The sequence below is a fragment of the Hirundo rustica genome, chromosome 3, assembly GCF_015227805.2.
Source record: "Hirundo rustica isolate bHirRus1 chromosome 3, bHirRus1.pri.v3, whole genome shotgun sequence".
Classification (NCBI taxonomy): Eukaryota; Metazoa; Chordata; class Aves; order Passeriformes; family Hirundinidae; genus Hirundo; species Hirundo rustica.
Window position 1 is genome coordinate 115,839,167 of NC_053452.1, and position 14,168 is coordinate 115,853,334.

Sequence of the window (14,168 nt, forward strand, 5' to 3'; positions counted from 1 at the left end):
GGGAGCTGGGAAAGGGAATGGAGCCCCAGGAGAGGCTGAGGGAGCTGGGAAAGGGAATGGAGGCCCAGGAGAGGCTGAGGGAGCTGGGAAAGGGAATGGAGCCCCTGGAGAGGCTGAGGGAGCTGGGAAGGGAATGGAGCCCCAGGAGAGGCTGAGGGAGCTGGGAAAGGGAATGGAGCCCCTGGAGAGGCTGAGGGAGCTGGGAAGGGAATGGAGCCCCAGGAGAGGCTGAGGGAGCTGGGAAAGGGAATGGAGCCCCAGCAGAGGCTGAGGGAGCTGGGAAAGGGAATGGAGCCCCAGCAGAGGCTGAGGGAGCTGGGAAGGGAATGGAGCCCCAGGAGAGGCTGAAGGAGCTGGGAAGGGGCTGAGCCTGGAGAAAAGGAGGCTCAGTGGGACCTTGTGGCTCTGCACAAGTCCCTGACAGGAGGGCACAGCCAGGGGGGTCGGGCTCTGCTCCCAGGGAACAGGGACAGGACAAGGGGAAATGGCCTCAGGCTGGGCCTGAGGTTCAGGTCCAGGTTGGTTGGACACCAGGAGGAATTTCTCCATGGAAAGGGTGGTCAGGCTTTAGCTGGTGCTGCCCAGGGATGTTTGGAGTCCCCATCCCTGGAGGTGTCCAAGGAAGGCCTGGAGGTAGCACTCAGTGTTCTGGGCTGGTGACAAGGTGGGAATCAGTCACAGGCTGGACTCAAGGGTCTCATAGGTCTTTTCCAACATTCATGTTTCCACAATTCTGCCATCCCTTTCTTCCTCTGCTCCTGTAGCCAAGACACCCCATTTTTCCTTCCCAGAGCTGGCCCAAAGCTGCAGCCCAGGGCAGGAGATGCTGGTCCAGCCCATCTCCAGACAAGGCGTTGGCCTTTTTGGCATGCTGACCTCTGTTCTCCCCTTTGTCCTGCCAGGGGCCATCGAGCTGGATCTGAACCGCTTCCCCCGGGGAGCCAAAACGTCCAAGCAGTGCAGCCTGGAGATGGTGACCAACGAGGCCGAGCTGCCCATGATCTCCATCTTCAAGCAGAAGAGGGTCAAGGGCTGGTGGCCGTTTGTGGCCAGAGATGAGAATGACGAGCTGGAGATCACCGTAAGGATGGGGAAGAGGGAGGGTTTGCTTCCCGGGGACTGCACTCTTTGTGGACACCCTGCATTCCCCCACATGGCTTTGTTCCCTCGGGACCCTTCTGGCCTGGGGGGCAGAGGTGGGAGCAGGTCCCAGGCCTCAGCACAGCTCTCTGCTCCTTGCAGGGCAAAGTCGAGGCTGAGCTGCACCTTCTGACAGCGGAGGAGGCTGAGAAATCCCCCGCTGGGCTGGCTCGAAATGAGCCAGATCCCCTGGAAAAACCCAAGTGAGTAGGAGAAGCCTCTCATCAGCAGGGACCTGGGGTTATGGGCTTCTACTCCCACCTGGAGTGCTGCATCCAGCTCCAAGCCCCAAAACAGGAAAGATGTGGACCTGTTGGAAAGAGGTTAGAGGAGGCCATGGAGATGTTCTGAGTCTGGAGCCCCTCTGCCCTGGAGCCAGGCTGGGAGAGCTGGGGGTTTTCACCTGGAGAGGATCCAGGGGGAGCTCTGAGCCCCTTGCAGGGCCTCAAGGGGCTCCAGGAGAGCTGGAGAGAGACTTGGGACAAGGGATGGAGGGACAGGACACAGGGAATGGTTTCCCACTAGGAAAGGGCAGGGATAGATGGGATATTGGGAAGGAATTGTTCCCTGTGAGGGTGGGCAGGCCCTGGCACAGGGTGTCCAGAGAAGATGTGGCTGTCCCTGGATCCCTGGCTGTGTCCAAGGCCAGGCTGGACACTGTGGCTTGGAGTACCCTGGGTAGTGGAAGGTGTCCCTGCCCATGGCAGGAGTGGCACTGGATGAGCTTTAAGGTGCACGAATCCCTTTTCCACGGTGACGGATTAACTCTGGGTGTTTGGTTCCCCTGTAGTCGCCCGGATACGTCATTCATCTGGTTCCTGAACCCTCTCAAGTCCATCAAATACCTCATCTGCACCCGCTACAAGTGGCTCATCATCAAGATCGTGCTGGCCCTGCTGCTCCTCATCATGGTGGCCCTGTTCCTCTACAGCATGCCGGGATACATGGTCAAGAAGCTGCTGGGAGCATGAAGGGCAGGAGCCCCTTACGCACCCCATGCACAACCTTCCCAGCTCCATGTCCTCCTCCCGGTGACCTCTGGGCAGCCCTACGGGCATCTTCTCCCTGCTGCTGCTGTTGTAGCTGCTGGGTCTCCTCTGCATTCTTTCTCTGTGGGTCCCAGTCAGGCTTTAGTCCCAAGGGAATGGGGTGGGAGCACTGCACAAATCCCCAGATTCCTGCACTGGGGCTGGGAGAGGTGCCCAGCTGGCTCCTGTGGGAGTCTCCAGGGCCTCCATCCATTGGGGTTGTGGCTGGTGCCTTCCTGGGAATCAGGGGAAGGAGAGAGGAGCTGGGGCTGCATCACGGGAGCTGTGGGAGTGCTCTAGGAAGGCTCCTTAGAGGGATGTTCGGAATCCAGGATGGAGCAGGGAGGTGGGATGGAGCAGCTGGGGATGTGCCAGCCCCACCAGAGTGAGGGCACAGGGCGTCCCCAGTGCCTGTCCCCACTGCCAGCACCGCCCCTGCTCCACTTGGAGCTCTGGAGGTCACATTGCCTGGCACAGGGATCTGTCCCACCTCAGGAATGTTGGTCATGGTGTCCCAGCAGACCCTGCAGAGAGCCCTGGGGTGGGCCAGGGGCAGACCCTGCCCTTTCCTCCCATGGCTCCGGCAGGGACTGTGATGTGTCCCACAGCTCAAACGTCTTCCCAAGATCACCCACCCACACGTGGCTGTGGCTGGACATCCCCAGGGCTCACAGAGCCTCTGGCACAGTGTGAGCTCCCGTTGTCCTTCTGGATTCTCTGTGTATTTTGTTTGGCTTGGTAATTCTTGTGGCTGGAGTCCTTCCGGCCGTGTGTCCTCAGGAAGGGCTCTTTCCTCGGCTCTCCACGATATCCAGCTGCTGCAGAGACACCTTTCTCAGCTCCCGGTGTTCAAGACCCCCACAGAAGAACTGAGGACATCTCAGAGATGTTTTAATGAGGATATTACTATTCCAACCAGTCAATAAAAACCAGCTTTCACATCCGGGTTCTTGTGGTAGTGGGTGTCATGGTTCGACACTGGCCAAACGCCTATGAAAGCAGTTTCTTCAAAAGAAAATTAGCAAAGGGTTGATGAGCTGAGATAAGAATTGGGAGAAAAACACTCTAAGGGCAAAACAGGTTCAAATTTAAAGGTATAAAGTAAATTTATTATTAACAGAGTCAGAGGAGCATCATGAGAAATAAAAGAAGCTTTTTAAACACTCTTCTCCCCCCTCTGCCCCTCCCTCTTTCCTGTGAGCGACTAATGCACGGACTCAGAGCAGTGCAGATACTCAGACATTTATTGTGAGAAACAAACTGGTTTCATACACTTCTTCAAGACACAGAATTTCCTTATAAGGTATGTCTTCACTTGCCGTGTCAGCAACACACTTTCATGTCCTTATACGTGGGTGATTGTGTGCTGGCAGGCTCCAGCAGGTTCCTCTCTGTGATGCCGGGAGAGGCTGCCTGGAACAGAGGCTCGACAGAGTTAAAGGAATTAAGTGGGTATTTATTAAAAGGTCTTCATAGGATGCACCTTGGGCAGTACAAGAGCCTGGCCAAGGCTCTACCCAAAATGGACCAGGGATCACAAGTTTTAACACTTTAATAAGTTTTATCCCTTTACATATTGGGGTTAATTGTCCAATGACAGCTTCAGGTGATGAAGTCCCATCCTCCCAGTTTGCTCTCCTCAATTTGCTGTTGTTTCTACTTCTTTTACACTCAAGACACCACCCATAGGGCATCTGCCACTTCTCATTTCTTCCCCCCAAGTTCAGGCACAGACGAGCTTCTCTGTGTCCAATTCCATCTTACCTCTCTCTTCACTTTCCCACCAATGGCACAGGGAGACAGAGTGCGGGAGCTTTTGGTCAGTTTGTTAACCGAGATCTTACTCAGTTGCTCAGGGAGAGGTGGCTTTTCTCTGCTATTCCGTGGCGTCCCTCCCACGAGAAAAGCAGTTTTCCCAGAACTGCTATGGCGTGGGTTGTTGGTCCATGGAGTGTAGTCTTTTAAGGATAGGCTGCTCTAGTTTGGAAGCAAGGGCCCTGTCTCTCTCTCATTGGGTCTCCCACAGGTGTCTTAGTTAGAAAGACCAGTGTCTGCTAGGGCAGGGCCTCCCTTGGAATGGAGAATTCAACCCCCTTCCCTCTGAATGATTATAATTTTGAAAATTAAGGAGGCTCCTAGGCAAAGGCATGGGGACAGGAATAACAGTTCTTTACTAGTATGTACAGCGGGGCAGGAAAACAACAGCCACAGCATTAACAACAAAACAGAACCAGGGGCCCAGTAACAGCTTCCCTGACTGCAGTACTTTCCCCATTGCTGCAGTTCCAGTCGCAGCCAGCAGGGGCGCTGCTGGCTTCCGGCCGGCAGAGCGGGTGCGATTATCCCCACGTGGCTGCAGGGGGTGCTGTGGTGCTGGCCCGGTGTGGCGGTTTCATGCAGATTTTGGGAGAGACCCTCCCACGGGGCTCCCCCTCCCCTCCTCCAACCGGTTCGGGAAAAGACTTCCTCAGAGAGAAGTGGAAAAAAAACCTGTTTATTAAACAGGCAAAGCACTCCCAGCACAATCCCCGATGACAAGAGCTTCGTGCCGCTTACGGAGGGATAACAAACTTAAAGATCCTTTTGAGGATCGTCACTGTGCTCCACTGCTCTGTCTCCGCTGATGTTGGGAGAAAAGGAGATGTGCAGGGCTGGTCTTGGTGGGGTGGGTCCCCTGTGGAGGCCCCCGGAGCTTCCCCCAGGTCCTTAGTCCGGAGAGGTTGGAACAGTTCCGAGGAGAGGGCAAAAAGGTAAAAAAGGAAGTGGAAAAAAAAAAAAAAGGAAAAAAAAAGAAAGAAAGAAAGAAAAAAAAAAAAGGCAAAAACTTCAGCTATTCTGCAGCGTCTAACTACGCTAGCACTAAACTAACTAACTGCCGGGGAAAAAAAAACAAGAGGGCTTCTTTCGTCGTGCAGCGTTCCAACTCCCCCGCTTCAAGGTCACTCCGAGGAGCAGAGTTTTCCTGGAGAAAAACAAATGGCATTTCCCTCCCCTTTGCACACAATAGACGATTGGGGGATACACAGTCACCCCAGGACACCCGGGGAGCATGAGGTGACGGCGGCTTTGTCCGAGACGGGAAAAGATGGAAGAGCTGGATCAGAAACTCCGGAGCTGAGGCTGAAGATGCGGGAGATCTCGCCAGGCAGGGGGTGTGGGCCTCAGAGCAGTGAAAAAGACCCAGAGCAGTGCCCAAGGAGCAGCAGGATGGTGGGATAGCAGCGGCCCTGCTCCCGGCATGGTGACAGGTCCCTCCTCCAGCAAGGCAGGAGATAACGAGGTCCCAGTTCAGTGGCTGCTCCCCGGAGCACAGGCTCATCCCACACCAGGAGAAACACGACCAAGCTGGACTTCAGCAGCAGGAGTGAGTTCTTTTCCCAAAGCAGCAGCTATACCGCTCTCCTCCGAAGGCTCGGATCAAGTCGATGAGAGTTTCCCCTCTCTGTCTCAAGCACCCAGCCACCAGTGTTTCTCAGCAACACAATGGGAAAAAACCTCCACCGGTAACAAGTAAAGGAAAGGAAAGAGGAATAAAAAAGCAAAAGCAACTCAACCCCCAGCATTATCCACCCTGAATTTTTTTCCCATACCAACGTGTTACATCAAATTTGAACCTTTAAATTATATACGTACATGCACTACCTTAATTATATACTTATATACATGCAGATGCGGACAGAAGCACAGTGACGTGGGTCGTGCATCCTAAAACAAGGTCCCCTTGAGGTGTGCAGTGGGTGTCTCCATCCTTTTGCATCACCCACCATGTGCAACCAGGTCCCTGAGTGAAGAAAACGCCACGGGTGGGATTGTCTTTGCTGGAGGCAGAATTAATCCAAACAGTTTTTCCCAGCATTCCTCTCATGTGTACTACGGGAACTTTATCTCCATCTCTTGTTCCCAGGGGCTCAGATTGGGTGGGGCCTGCTCGGTTGGTAGAACCTCGAGTGTTCGCTAACCATGTGGCCTTTGCTAAATTAATCTCCCAGTTCTTAAAAGTCCCCCCACCCAGTGCCTTCAAGGTGGTTTTAAGCAGGCCATTGCATCGTTCAACCTTCCCGGCTGCTGGCGCATGATAAGGAATATGGTACACCCACTCAATGCCATGTTCTCTAGCCCAGGTGTTTATAAGGCTGTTCTTGAAATGAGTCCCATTGTCTGACTCAATCCTCTCAGGGGTACCATGTCTCCACAGGATTTGCTTTTCAAGGCCCAGGATGGTGTTCCGGGCAGTAGCATGGGGCACAGGGTAGGTCTCCAGCCATCCAGTGGTGGCTTCCACCATGGTCAGCACGTAGTGCTTGCCTTGGCGGGTTTGGGGAAGGGTGATGTAGTCAATCTGCCAGGCTTCCCCGTACTTATACTTGGACCATCGCCCGCCATACCACAGGGGCTTCACCCGCTTGGCCTGCTTAATGGTAGCACACGTCTCACAGTCGTGGATAACCTGAGAAATACTGTCCATGGTTAGATCCACCCCTCAGTCTCGTGCCCACTTATGTTAGAGTCCAGGGCATTCCTTTGGCTGCCCTGGAGGGTCAGAGACCTGGGCAGGGGGATCTGGGACCCCAGCCCAGAGCCCAGAGAGACACTGGCTTTGATCTCAATCCATGGGAAAGACTTCCTGCACTGCGGGAAGAATTACAGGCCACAAGAGTGTGAAATACAGTAGTTTAGTATATCACAGGGTGAGAAAACAGTTAAGTTTAGATTTCTAGCACTGAAGTGAATGGGGGCAAGACGGAGGATTTGGGGCGTTGTCTCCTTCTTCTTCTTTCTTGTTCCCTCACTCCACTTCGGCAGTGACGTTGGCACAAAGTAGTTTGTGAGGATTGGGTCAGAGTAGAGATGACCTTTTTAGCATTAGTGATAGACATTGGTAAGAAATAGTAAATAAAGAATACATAGCAATTAGTATAAAAGATAAGGACAGCCCCAGTTCGGGGGGAGTCGTCTGAAGTCCTAGCCTTGGCAAATATCTTGTTGGACTGAGAAAATTGTAAGATAAGAAACAATAAATGAAGTATGCAACCTTGAAAAATCAGAACCTGAAGACTCAGTCTCTTCCTTCGGTTTGGCACAGAGCTGTGCAGAGGGCAAAGGACTCCAAAACCACCTGAATGCCGGGGTAAGCCCCCGACACACTGATAGGTGACATCCCTGCCCTGATGACCTGAGGCATCACGGACCCATGGAGCAAGGAACAACTCTCCCTTGTGTTCCCAATCTAAGTCTGTCTTTGACACCTCTATCTTTGCAGCCCGATCGACCTGAAACATAAACATTAGAGAATTAAGGATTTTTAGAGGGGTTAAGATTTTAGTTAGAGGTAAGCTTTGCTGAAAATTAACTAAAGTAGATAGGTAGGCTTTGCTGAAATTAAAAGTTAGTAATTGACTAAGAGAAATTGGGTTTGGGATCACTCTTCCGTATTAGAATAACTGATCACTTGTCAACTTTGGTTAGCTGTGTTTATAATGAAGAAAATAGAAACTGACAAATAGCTTGTAGGAACATAAGACAATTGTTGGCCTCCTCTGCCCAGAAACTCATTGAACAGTCAGGAAGACAGGAAATAGGAGTCCTACCAAGGGTTCACTTATCACATTTGCATTGAAAAGGTAGAAAGGTCACAATGAGGAAGACCTCTTTACTTCCTCATTTTGGGGACTCCTCCCCATGAAAAGGACCACCAATGCATTTCAAAGAACAAACTACGCATGCTTAATAGCTTTAGAGCTAATTACATGCGAAGAGGGGAATGGGATGTACCAGGGTTATGAATATGCATTTGTGTTTTGGGTATTCAATACTTTTGTAAATAAAAGGACTCTGTGATCACCTGTATATTGCGGTGTGAATTTGGGAGCTACCCCACACACTGTCCGGCGCTGTAATAAACATACACCTTCTAACTTTAAACTGTTAGAGAGTTTTTGTCCGTCTCAGTTGGGTATCGATACCAGATCAGTACCCATATTTTCTTTAATAAGTCATACCTGCTCGTTGTTTCGGTGCTCCTCATTAGCCCGACTCTTGGGGACATGGGAATCTACATGGCGGACTTTGACAGGTAGCTTCTCTACCCGAGTGGCAATGTCCTTCCACTCATCAGCAGCCCAGATTGGCTTTCCCCTACGCTGCCAGTTGGCCTTTTTCCACTTCTCCAGCCAACCTCACAGAGCATTGGCCACCATCCATGAAACAGTGTAGAGGCAGAGCTTTGGCCACTGGGAAAAGGTCCATTCATGAAGTAGGAAAAACATCCTGTAAAAGTTATAAGGTTAGTAATGGAATATTACCGCGATTCGCAAAGCAGTCACACGGAGAGAAAGGTTTTCCAGGGCAGAGGTTTCTCCATTCCAACTCAAAGCTGAGACAGGGCAGAGAGAGAGCCTCTTTGTTTATTTCTTACTTTTTATACATTTGTGGGTCTGGCCAAAGATTGGCTTTTTTGGGGTTTCCACCCCTCAGCCTCAGTGGCCAGGCCAGTTGTCAGTTACAATTGTTTTCGGGTTAGAAATATGCAAACAAAGGACAGAAAATGAAAAACAAAGGATTTGTTTATGTTACATATGTGGGAAAAAGGTAGAACTGCTTCTAATATTGTACAGTAACTAAAAGATCTGACTCTATTTTATGAAAATTCAAAAGGCTATAAAAAAACTCAGAAAAACCAAGGTAACAATGGAACTTCTGTATGGTGGGTGCCAGAAGAACCAGCCGTGTATTGGACCCAAGAAAAAGCAAAAAAAAAGTGAATTGTAAGTATGACAATAAAATAAAACTTTTTCAATGTAGTAATACAAGTAAAAATCCTTACTATGGCATCCCAGAAATTTCCAAATTTTAGGAGAATACAGATCAACAAAAATTTAACTATTGGAAAGCTCCAGATAGCTTATTTTGGATATGTAGGAAAAGAGCATACCCCAAACTCCCCTCTCAGTGGAAAGGGAGCTGCACTCTGGGAATTATACAGCCAAGATTTTTTTCTTCTACCAGGACCTGATGGGGATCAATTAGGGATATCAGTTTGTGAAGATCTAAAAAGAAACAAAAGAGATTTGATTGGAGGATTCCAAAAATGAGGAGATGAGGAATGGCTCCCTGAACGCATACTAGAAACATATGGGCCAGCCACCTGGGCACAAGATGGGAGTTGGGGATATCGAACCCCAATTTATATGCTAAATCGTATTATAAGACTTCAGGCCGCTGTAGAGATAATAACGAACAAAGCTGGTCAGGCAATGGAATTAATATCAAGGCAACAAACCCAAACAAGAGCGGCTGTGTATCAGAATAGATCGGCTTTAGACTATTTGTTAGCTGAAGAAGGGGGTGTTTGTGGAAAGTTCAATACATCAGATTGTTGTTTAAAAATAGATGACAATGGAGATGCCGTCCTGGACATAGTCAATGATATCAGAAAAATTGTCCACGTACCAGTTCAAAAGTGGAAATCAGTGCTAAATACTAGCTGGTGGGATAATGTGTTGGGAGCAGAATGGTGGAAAAAGTTAGGCTTCTTCCTTTTATGCGCTACAGCTGGTTTAATATTTCTTCCTTGTTTGATCCCCTGTTTCATTCGGCTCATCACCAGTGTGGTACAAGGCATGCAATTAGTGAACATTGACCAAAAGCTGCCTACAACAACAACACCACAAAGGATGATGGTGTTAAAGAAACAAAATAATATAGAAGACCCCTTCAAAGAAGCGAGACTGATTTGTGAAAAAATTGAGCGAATAATAAAGGCTAGAAAACAATGAATATTGCCCGAGCCAAATTAATTATAAAAAGAAAGAGGGAGGATTGTGAAAAGTGCATATTATATGGCTCTATGCAAGATATTTGCTATATGTATTATGTTGTATTGATTGGCAATGTTGTATTAATATTTTGATAGTATGGTAAATGTAGTTTTGTAGTTAAAATGTCGTTTTTATATACCAACCACAGGAAAACGTAAATTTATCAGAGAAAAAAAGAGTTTACTACTTCCTTATCAGAGGAGACCAACTTCCCCTGCCTTGCTCAGCCCTGAAGACGCCATAGAGATTAAAGGAAAAAAGTGACACTAACCAGAGAGAATTCAATGTTTGAATGGAATTTATGCATCATGTATGAAATGTATGAATATGCAACAGGCTGTTGCTTTTAAGAGATAATCCTTTGTTGCTCGGGAAGGCACCCAGACATCTGTAACTTTGTCTTTATTGTCTCGTATGGTCCTAACCCTAATTGTTCAATTTTTTTATTATTCTAATTCTATTTTTATAACAATTTATTTATTTATTATTAAACTTTCAAAAATTTAAAACAAGTGATTAGTGTTTTTCACACTGTTCACAGCCCACTGTGGTTCCAGGAGAGCTCAGAAGGGGCTCATTTTGGACCGCTGTTTATAGGGTCAGAGGAGAGTGGGCTGCAGTTATAACAATGTTTCCATCCTGGACAGAGTTTCAGTCAGCACTTCCTTTGGAAGTGCGACAAGAGGGATTCTTTTGCCATTCAGGACAGAGGAATATTTTCCAAGGCTGGTCATAAGAAAAGCAGGAGCTTGTGAGCAGTTCCAGGGAGCAGACAGTGTTTCTGATAAGCTCAGGAAGAGCTGAGCCCCGGTGGTGCTCTCAAGGCCTGACAAGCATTTTCTCAGATCCCACTGCAGCCGGAAAAGGAGGGAGGTGGCAGAATGCACCACCACAATCACTACAATTTTATCACTGCTGAAGAAAAACTTCTACATGATGCAACTGTAAAGAAACTTATGGAAGATGGATTTATGCACAATTACATCTACAACAATGCTGCTGTGCTCCCCCTGCTCCTTTTCCTGATGGAGCACCAGCCCCAGGAAGGGCTGAGAGCCTCACGTGGCCCTCCAGGTACCAGCACAGCAGATCAGGGCCAAATATGTGCAAAGAGCTGAGAGTGTCCTGTGAGCCAATTAAAACCTCGGCTGGTGAGGAAATTCGGCTCTAGTTCAGATAAGCTGCCTCAAAAAGAGTGGTTTCACTTTCACATTCGGCTGCAGTAAAAAGCCTGATTTCCTGGAATGACCCTTCTGCCTCGGTTAAAGGTGAAGCTGCACCCAGTTAAGAGCCGGGGCTGTGCCGGGCTTGTCCCGTGCCAGGAGCTGCGGGGCACGGAGGGAGAAGGTAGGGCCCTGGGGATGAGCGGTGGGGCCGGGAGCAGCAGGGAGCGGGATCTTGTCGGGCTCCTGCCTCCTGTTGCCGGTGTTTTGCCAGGGCTGGGGAGATGGCAGGGCAGGAGAAGAGGGCTCTGAGGGCAGCGGGCGGGCGGTGTCTGCTCCTCCGTGGGCTGCAGGAAGCCGCCTTTGCTGGCAGCCGCTTTGGGGGAGCTCGGGGGAGCCGTGTGCGCTGCGGGGCTGAGCTGGGAGCGGGGCCGGGGTCAGAGGAGGGGCCGGATGGCTGCGCTCCCCTGCAGGCAGGAGCGATGGGACTGATGCTGGGGAGGTTCCTGGCCCCGCGCCGCTCCTTCGGGAGCAGGGCAGCTCCGTGGTGATGAGGGGCAAGCACGGCACATCCTGCTCTGTCCCCAAGCCCAGGAGGTCAGTTCTTCCTCTCCCTCCCCATGCAGGGAGGGTGGGATTCTCCTCTCACACAGTCTAAGCGTCACCACCCAGAGCGCCCTGGTCCCTGGACAGCCCCACAAAGGTAGCAGTGTTCCCAGAGCCCCTTTCCCTGGGGCAGGGCTGGGGAAAACACTCTCGGGGGCTGTTCCTGTGAAAGGGGGTGCAGGAATTCCCATGGCTCGTCCTGCTGCCAGCCTTGCTGCTTCCCTCGTTTGCTTCCAAGCAGGAACTCGATCCCGAGTTATGCCCTGAATGTGCTTAGTGCCTCTCTGCGGGCACTGACACAGTCACATGGGGCTTTTTCCCTATTCCTGCAGCAATGGGAAGCCGTGCAGGGACTGCCAGGGGTGCCTGGGGGCAGGTTCATGGTGTGGCAGGGCCGGAGTTAATGTTGTGCAGCGCAGTCTCTGACTCCTGAGAGTAAACCAGAGCTGGCAGTGCTCCAGTGGTGTCAGAGTCCAGGGCATCCCTTTGGTTACCCTGGAAGGTCAGAGACCTGGGCAGGGGGGTCTGAGACCCTGGCACAGAGCCCAGGGAGACACTGGCTTTGATCCCAGTCCATGGGAAAGGCTTCCTGCACTGAGAGATGAATTACAGGCCACAGGAGTGTGAAAGATAGTAGTTTAGCTTATCACAGGGTGAAAAATGGTAGTTTTGGGTTCTTTAGTGTGGAAGTGGATGGGAGCAAGATGGAGGATTTTGGGCGTTGTCTCTTGCTTCTTCTTTCTTCTTCCTTCACTCCATTTTCTGCAGTATCGGCGGCACAAAGTAATTTAAGGAGGTTGGGTCAGAGCAGAGGTTACCTGTTTAGTACAGGTAGTAGGTGTTGGCAAATAACTATAAATAAAGAACAGGTAACAATTAGTATAAGAGGCAGCGACCTCCCGGTGCAGGGGCACTCGTCAGATGCCCGAGCAGCTGCACAGACCTTAGCTGGGCAAAGAAAGAATTGTAAGATAAGAAATAATAAAAAAGGAAGAAACCTTGAGAAATCAGAACCTGAAAACTCTTTTTCATTCTTGCATCTGGCTCAGGGCTTATCAGAGGGCAAAGGACTCTAAAACCACCTGATTCTCGGGAGAAACACCCAAGATATTGGGAGAGAATTTGGAAGAGGGCAGGGCTGGGACAAGTGGCTCAAGTGGACAAGCTGCAGCAGTGACCCTGAGCCAGCAGTTCCCTTCCTGAGCAGCCATCCTGCACTGAGGCTCTGCGGCCCAGGGAGCAGTTGGACATGTGCCCAAAGAAAACAATTGGTGTCTAAAGTCCCTCCTGTGCTCTGCCAGCACGCCCAGCCTTCCTCAGCTGCTGAACGGCCCTTATCTCGAGCCAGTGGCTTTTCCTACTTCTGCTTTCCTCAGTGGAGGGGAAGGGTTGACCTCCAGTGCTCCCTGGAATGAATCTGCTGTGCTCATGCATTTCCTTCTCCTGACTCTCTGCTCTTCTACTTTAGGATTTTGGGCCTTTCCTTCCTGGTGCTCTTCCTCCTGAGTTCTCAAGGGGTTCCCATCTTCTGCTCCACACCCTGCTGTGTGCTCCAAGCCTGCCACTGCTGCTGTGCTGTGTCCCCTGAGCTGGGGCCCTCGGCTGCTGGTGTCTGCTGGGAAGCCAAGGCTGGGAGCAACAGGAGCATCTGCTGTGAGGTGAGTAAGGGGAAGCAGAGCCCACAGCCCTTGCACAGATCGCCCAAATTCGCAGGAATTCCTGAGGAAAAGCTGCCCCTGAATGCTCTGGAAGATGGCAGGAGCCCTCGGATCTGTACCTGAGTCCCAGCTCCTGGGATCGATACCTGTGCTGGTAAGGGTGCTGTGGCCTTGGTGGGATGGAAGCTGAATGCTCAGAAGGATTTTTTGCAAGGAATAAATCTCTGCAGTATCCAAGTGAACTGAGATTGGGACACTTTTCAGGGTTGTGTGTCAGTGTCAAAACCCCCAGAGGTTTAAACGCAGCTGTCCAGTGAATGCACCAGGTCTGTTAGAGTGAGAATCATGGAATGATGGGATGGCCTGAGTTGGAAGGGACACACCTTGGTCCTGGGAGAGACAGGATCAAAAGCTTTACTGAAATCCAGAAAGCTCACAGTAACTGGTGTCACAATCCACTAATACAAGCAGGGGTCGTGATGGTTGGTTTATTGATCTCAGAGCACAAAAGACACAGCAAGGGACAACAACAGTTTACTCAGTAACAATGCACTTTATTGAGTGCAATCACAGCATGCTGTAGAAGGAGGGGACGAGAGGGGGTGGAAGGGTGCGGATTATAGCTACCAGCGAAGAATAACGGAGTCCTCCTGGCGACGCCAATAGACGCGCCTTCCCATGGGGTGATCACGAGTTGGTTAACTTAGGGAGTCCTCTTTATAGCCTTTTCCAAAGCAACAGGCAGTTGGCCAGAAG

At 50.5% G+C, this 14,168-nt stretch overlaps 2 protein-coding genes across 4 annotated transcripts in view; both read left to right on the forward strand.

The window, feature by feature from the left end:
• OTOF (otoferlin) overlaps nt 1–4,896 on the forward strand; it is a 141,614-nt gene extending 136,718 nt beyond the window's left edge. The window contains exons 47-49 of one of the 2 annotated variants that reach the window (XM_040058710.2): nt 903–1,081; nt 1,243–1,343; nt 1,931–4,896. In XM_040058710.2, the coding sequence (XP_039914644.1) occupies nt 903–1,081; nt 1,243–1,343; nt 1,931–2,111 (461 nt within the window). In that variant the 3' untranslated portion in view covers nt 2,112–4,896. The remainder of the gene's footprint in view (nt 1–902; nt 1,082–1,242; nt 1,344–1,930) is intronic. The other variant, XM_040058712.2, reaches the window with a different exon arrangement.
• Nucleotides 4,897–11,235: 6,339 nt separating this feature from the next.
• The window catches only part of LOC120750266 (interferon-induced very large GTPase 1-like), a 75,346-nt gene continuing 72,413 nt past the window's right edge, over nt 11,236–14,168 (forward strand). The window contains exons 1-2 of one of the 2 annotated variants that reach the window (XM_040058717.1): nt 11,236–11,332; nt 13,223–13,412. The gene's annotated coding sequence lies outside the window, so the exon portion shown is untranslated. The remainder of the gene's footprint in view (nt 11,333–13,222; nt 13,413–14,168) is intronic. The other variant, XM_058420006.1, reaches the window with a different exon arrangement.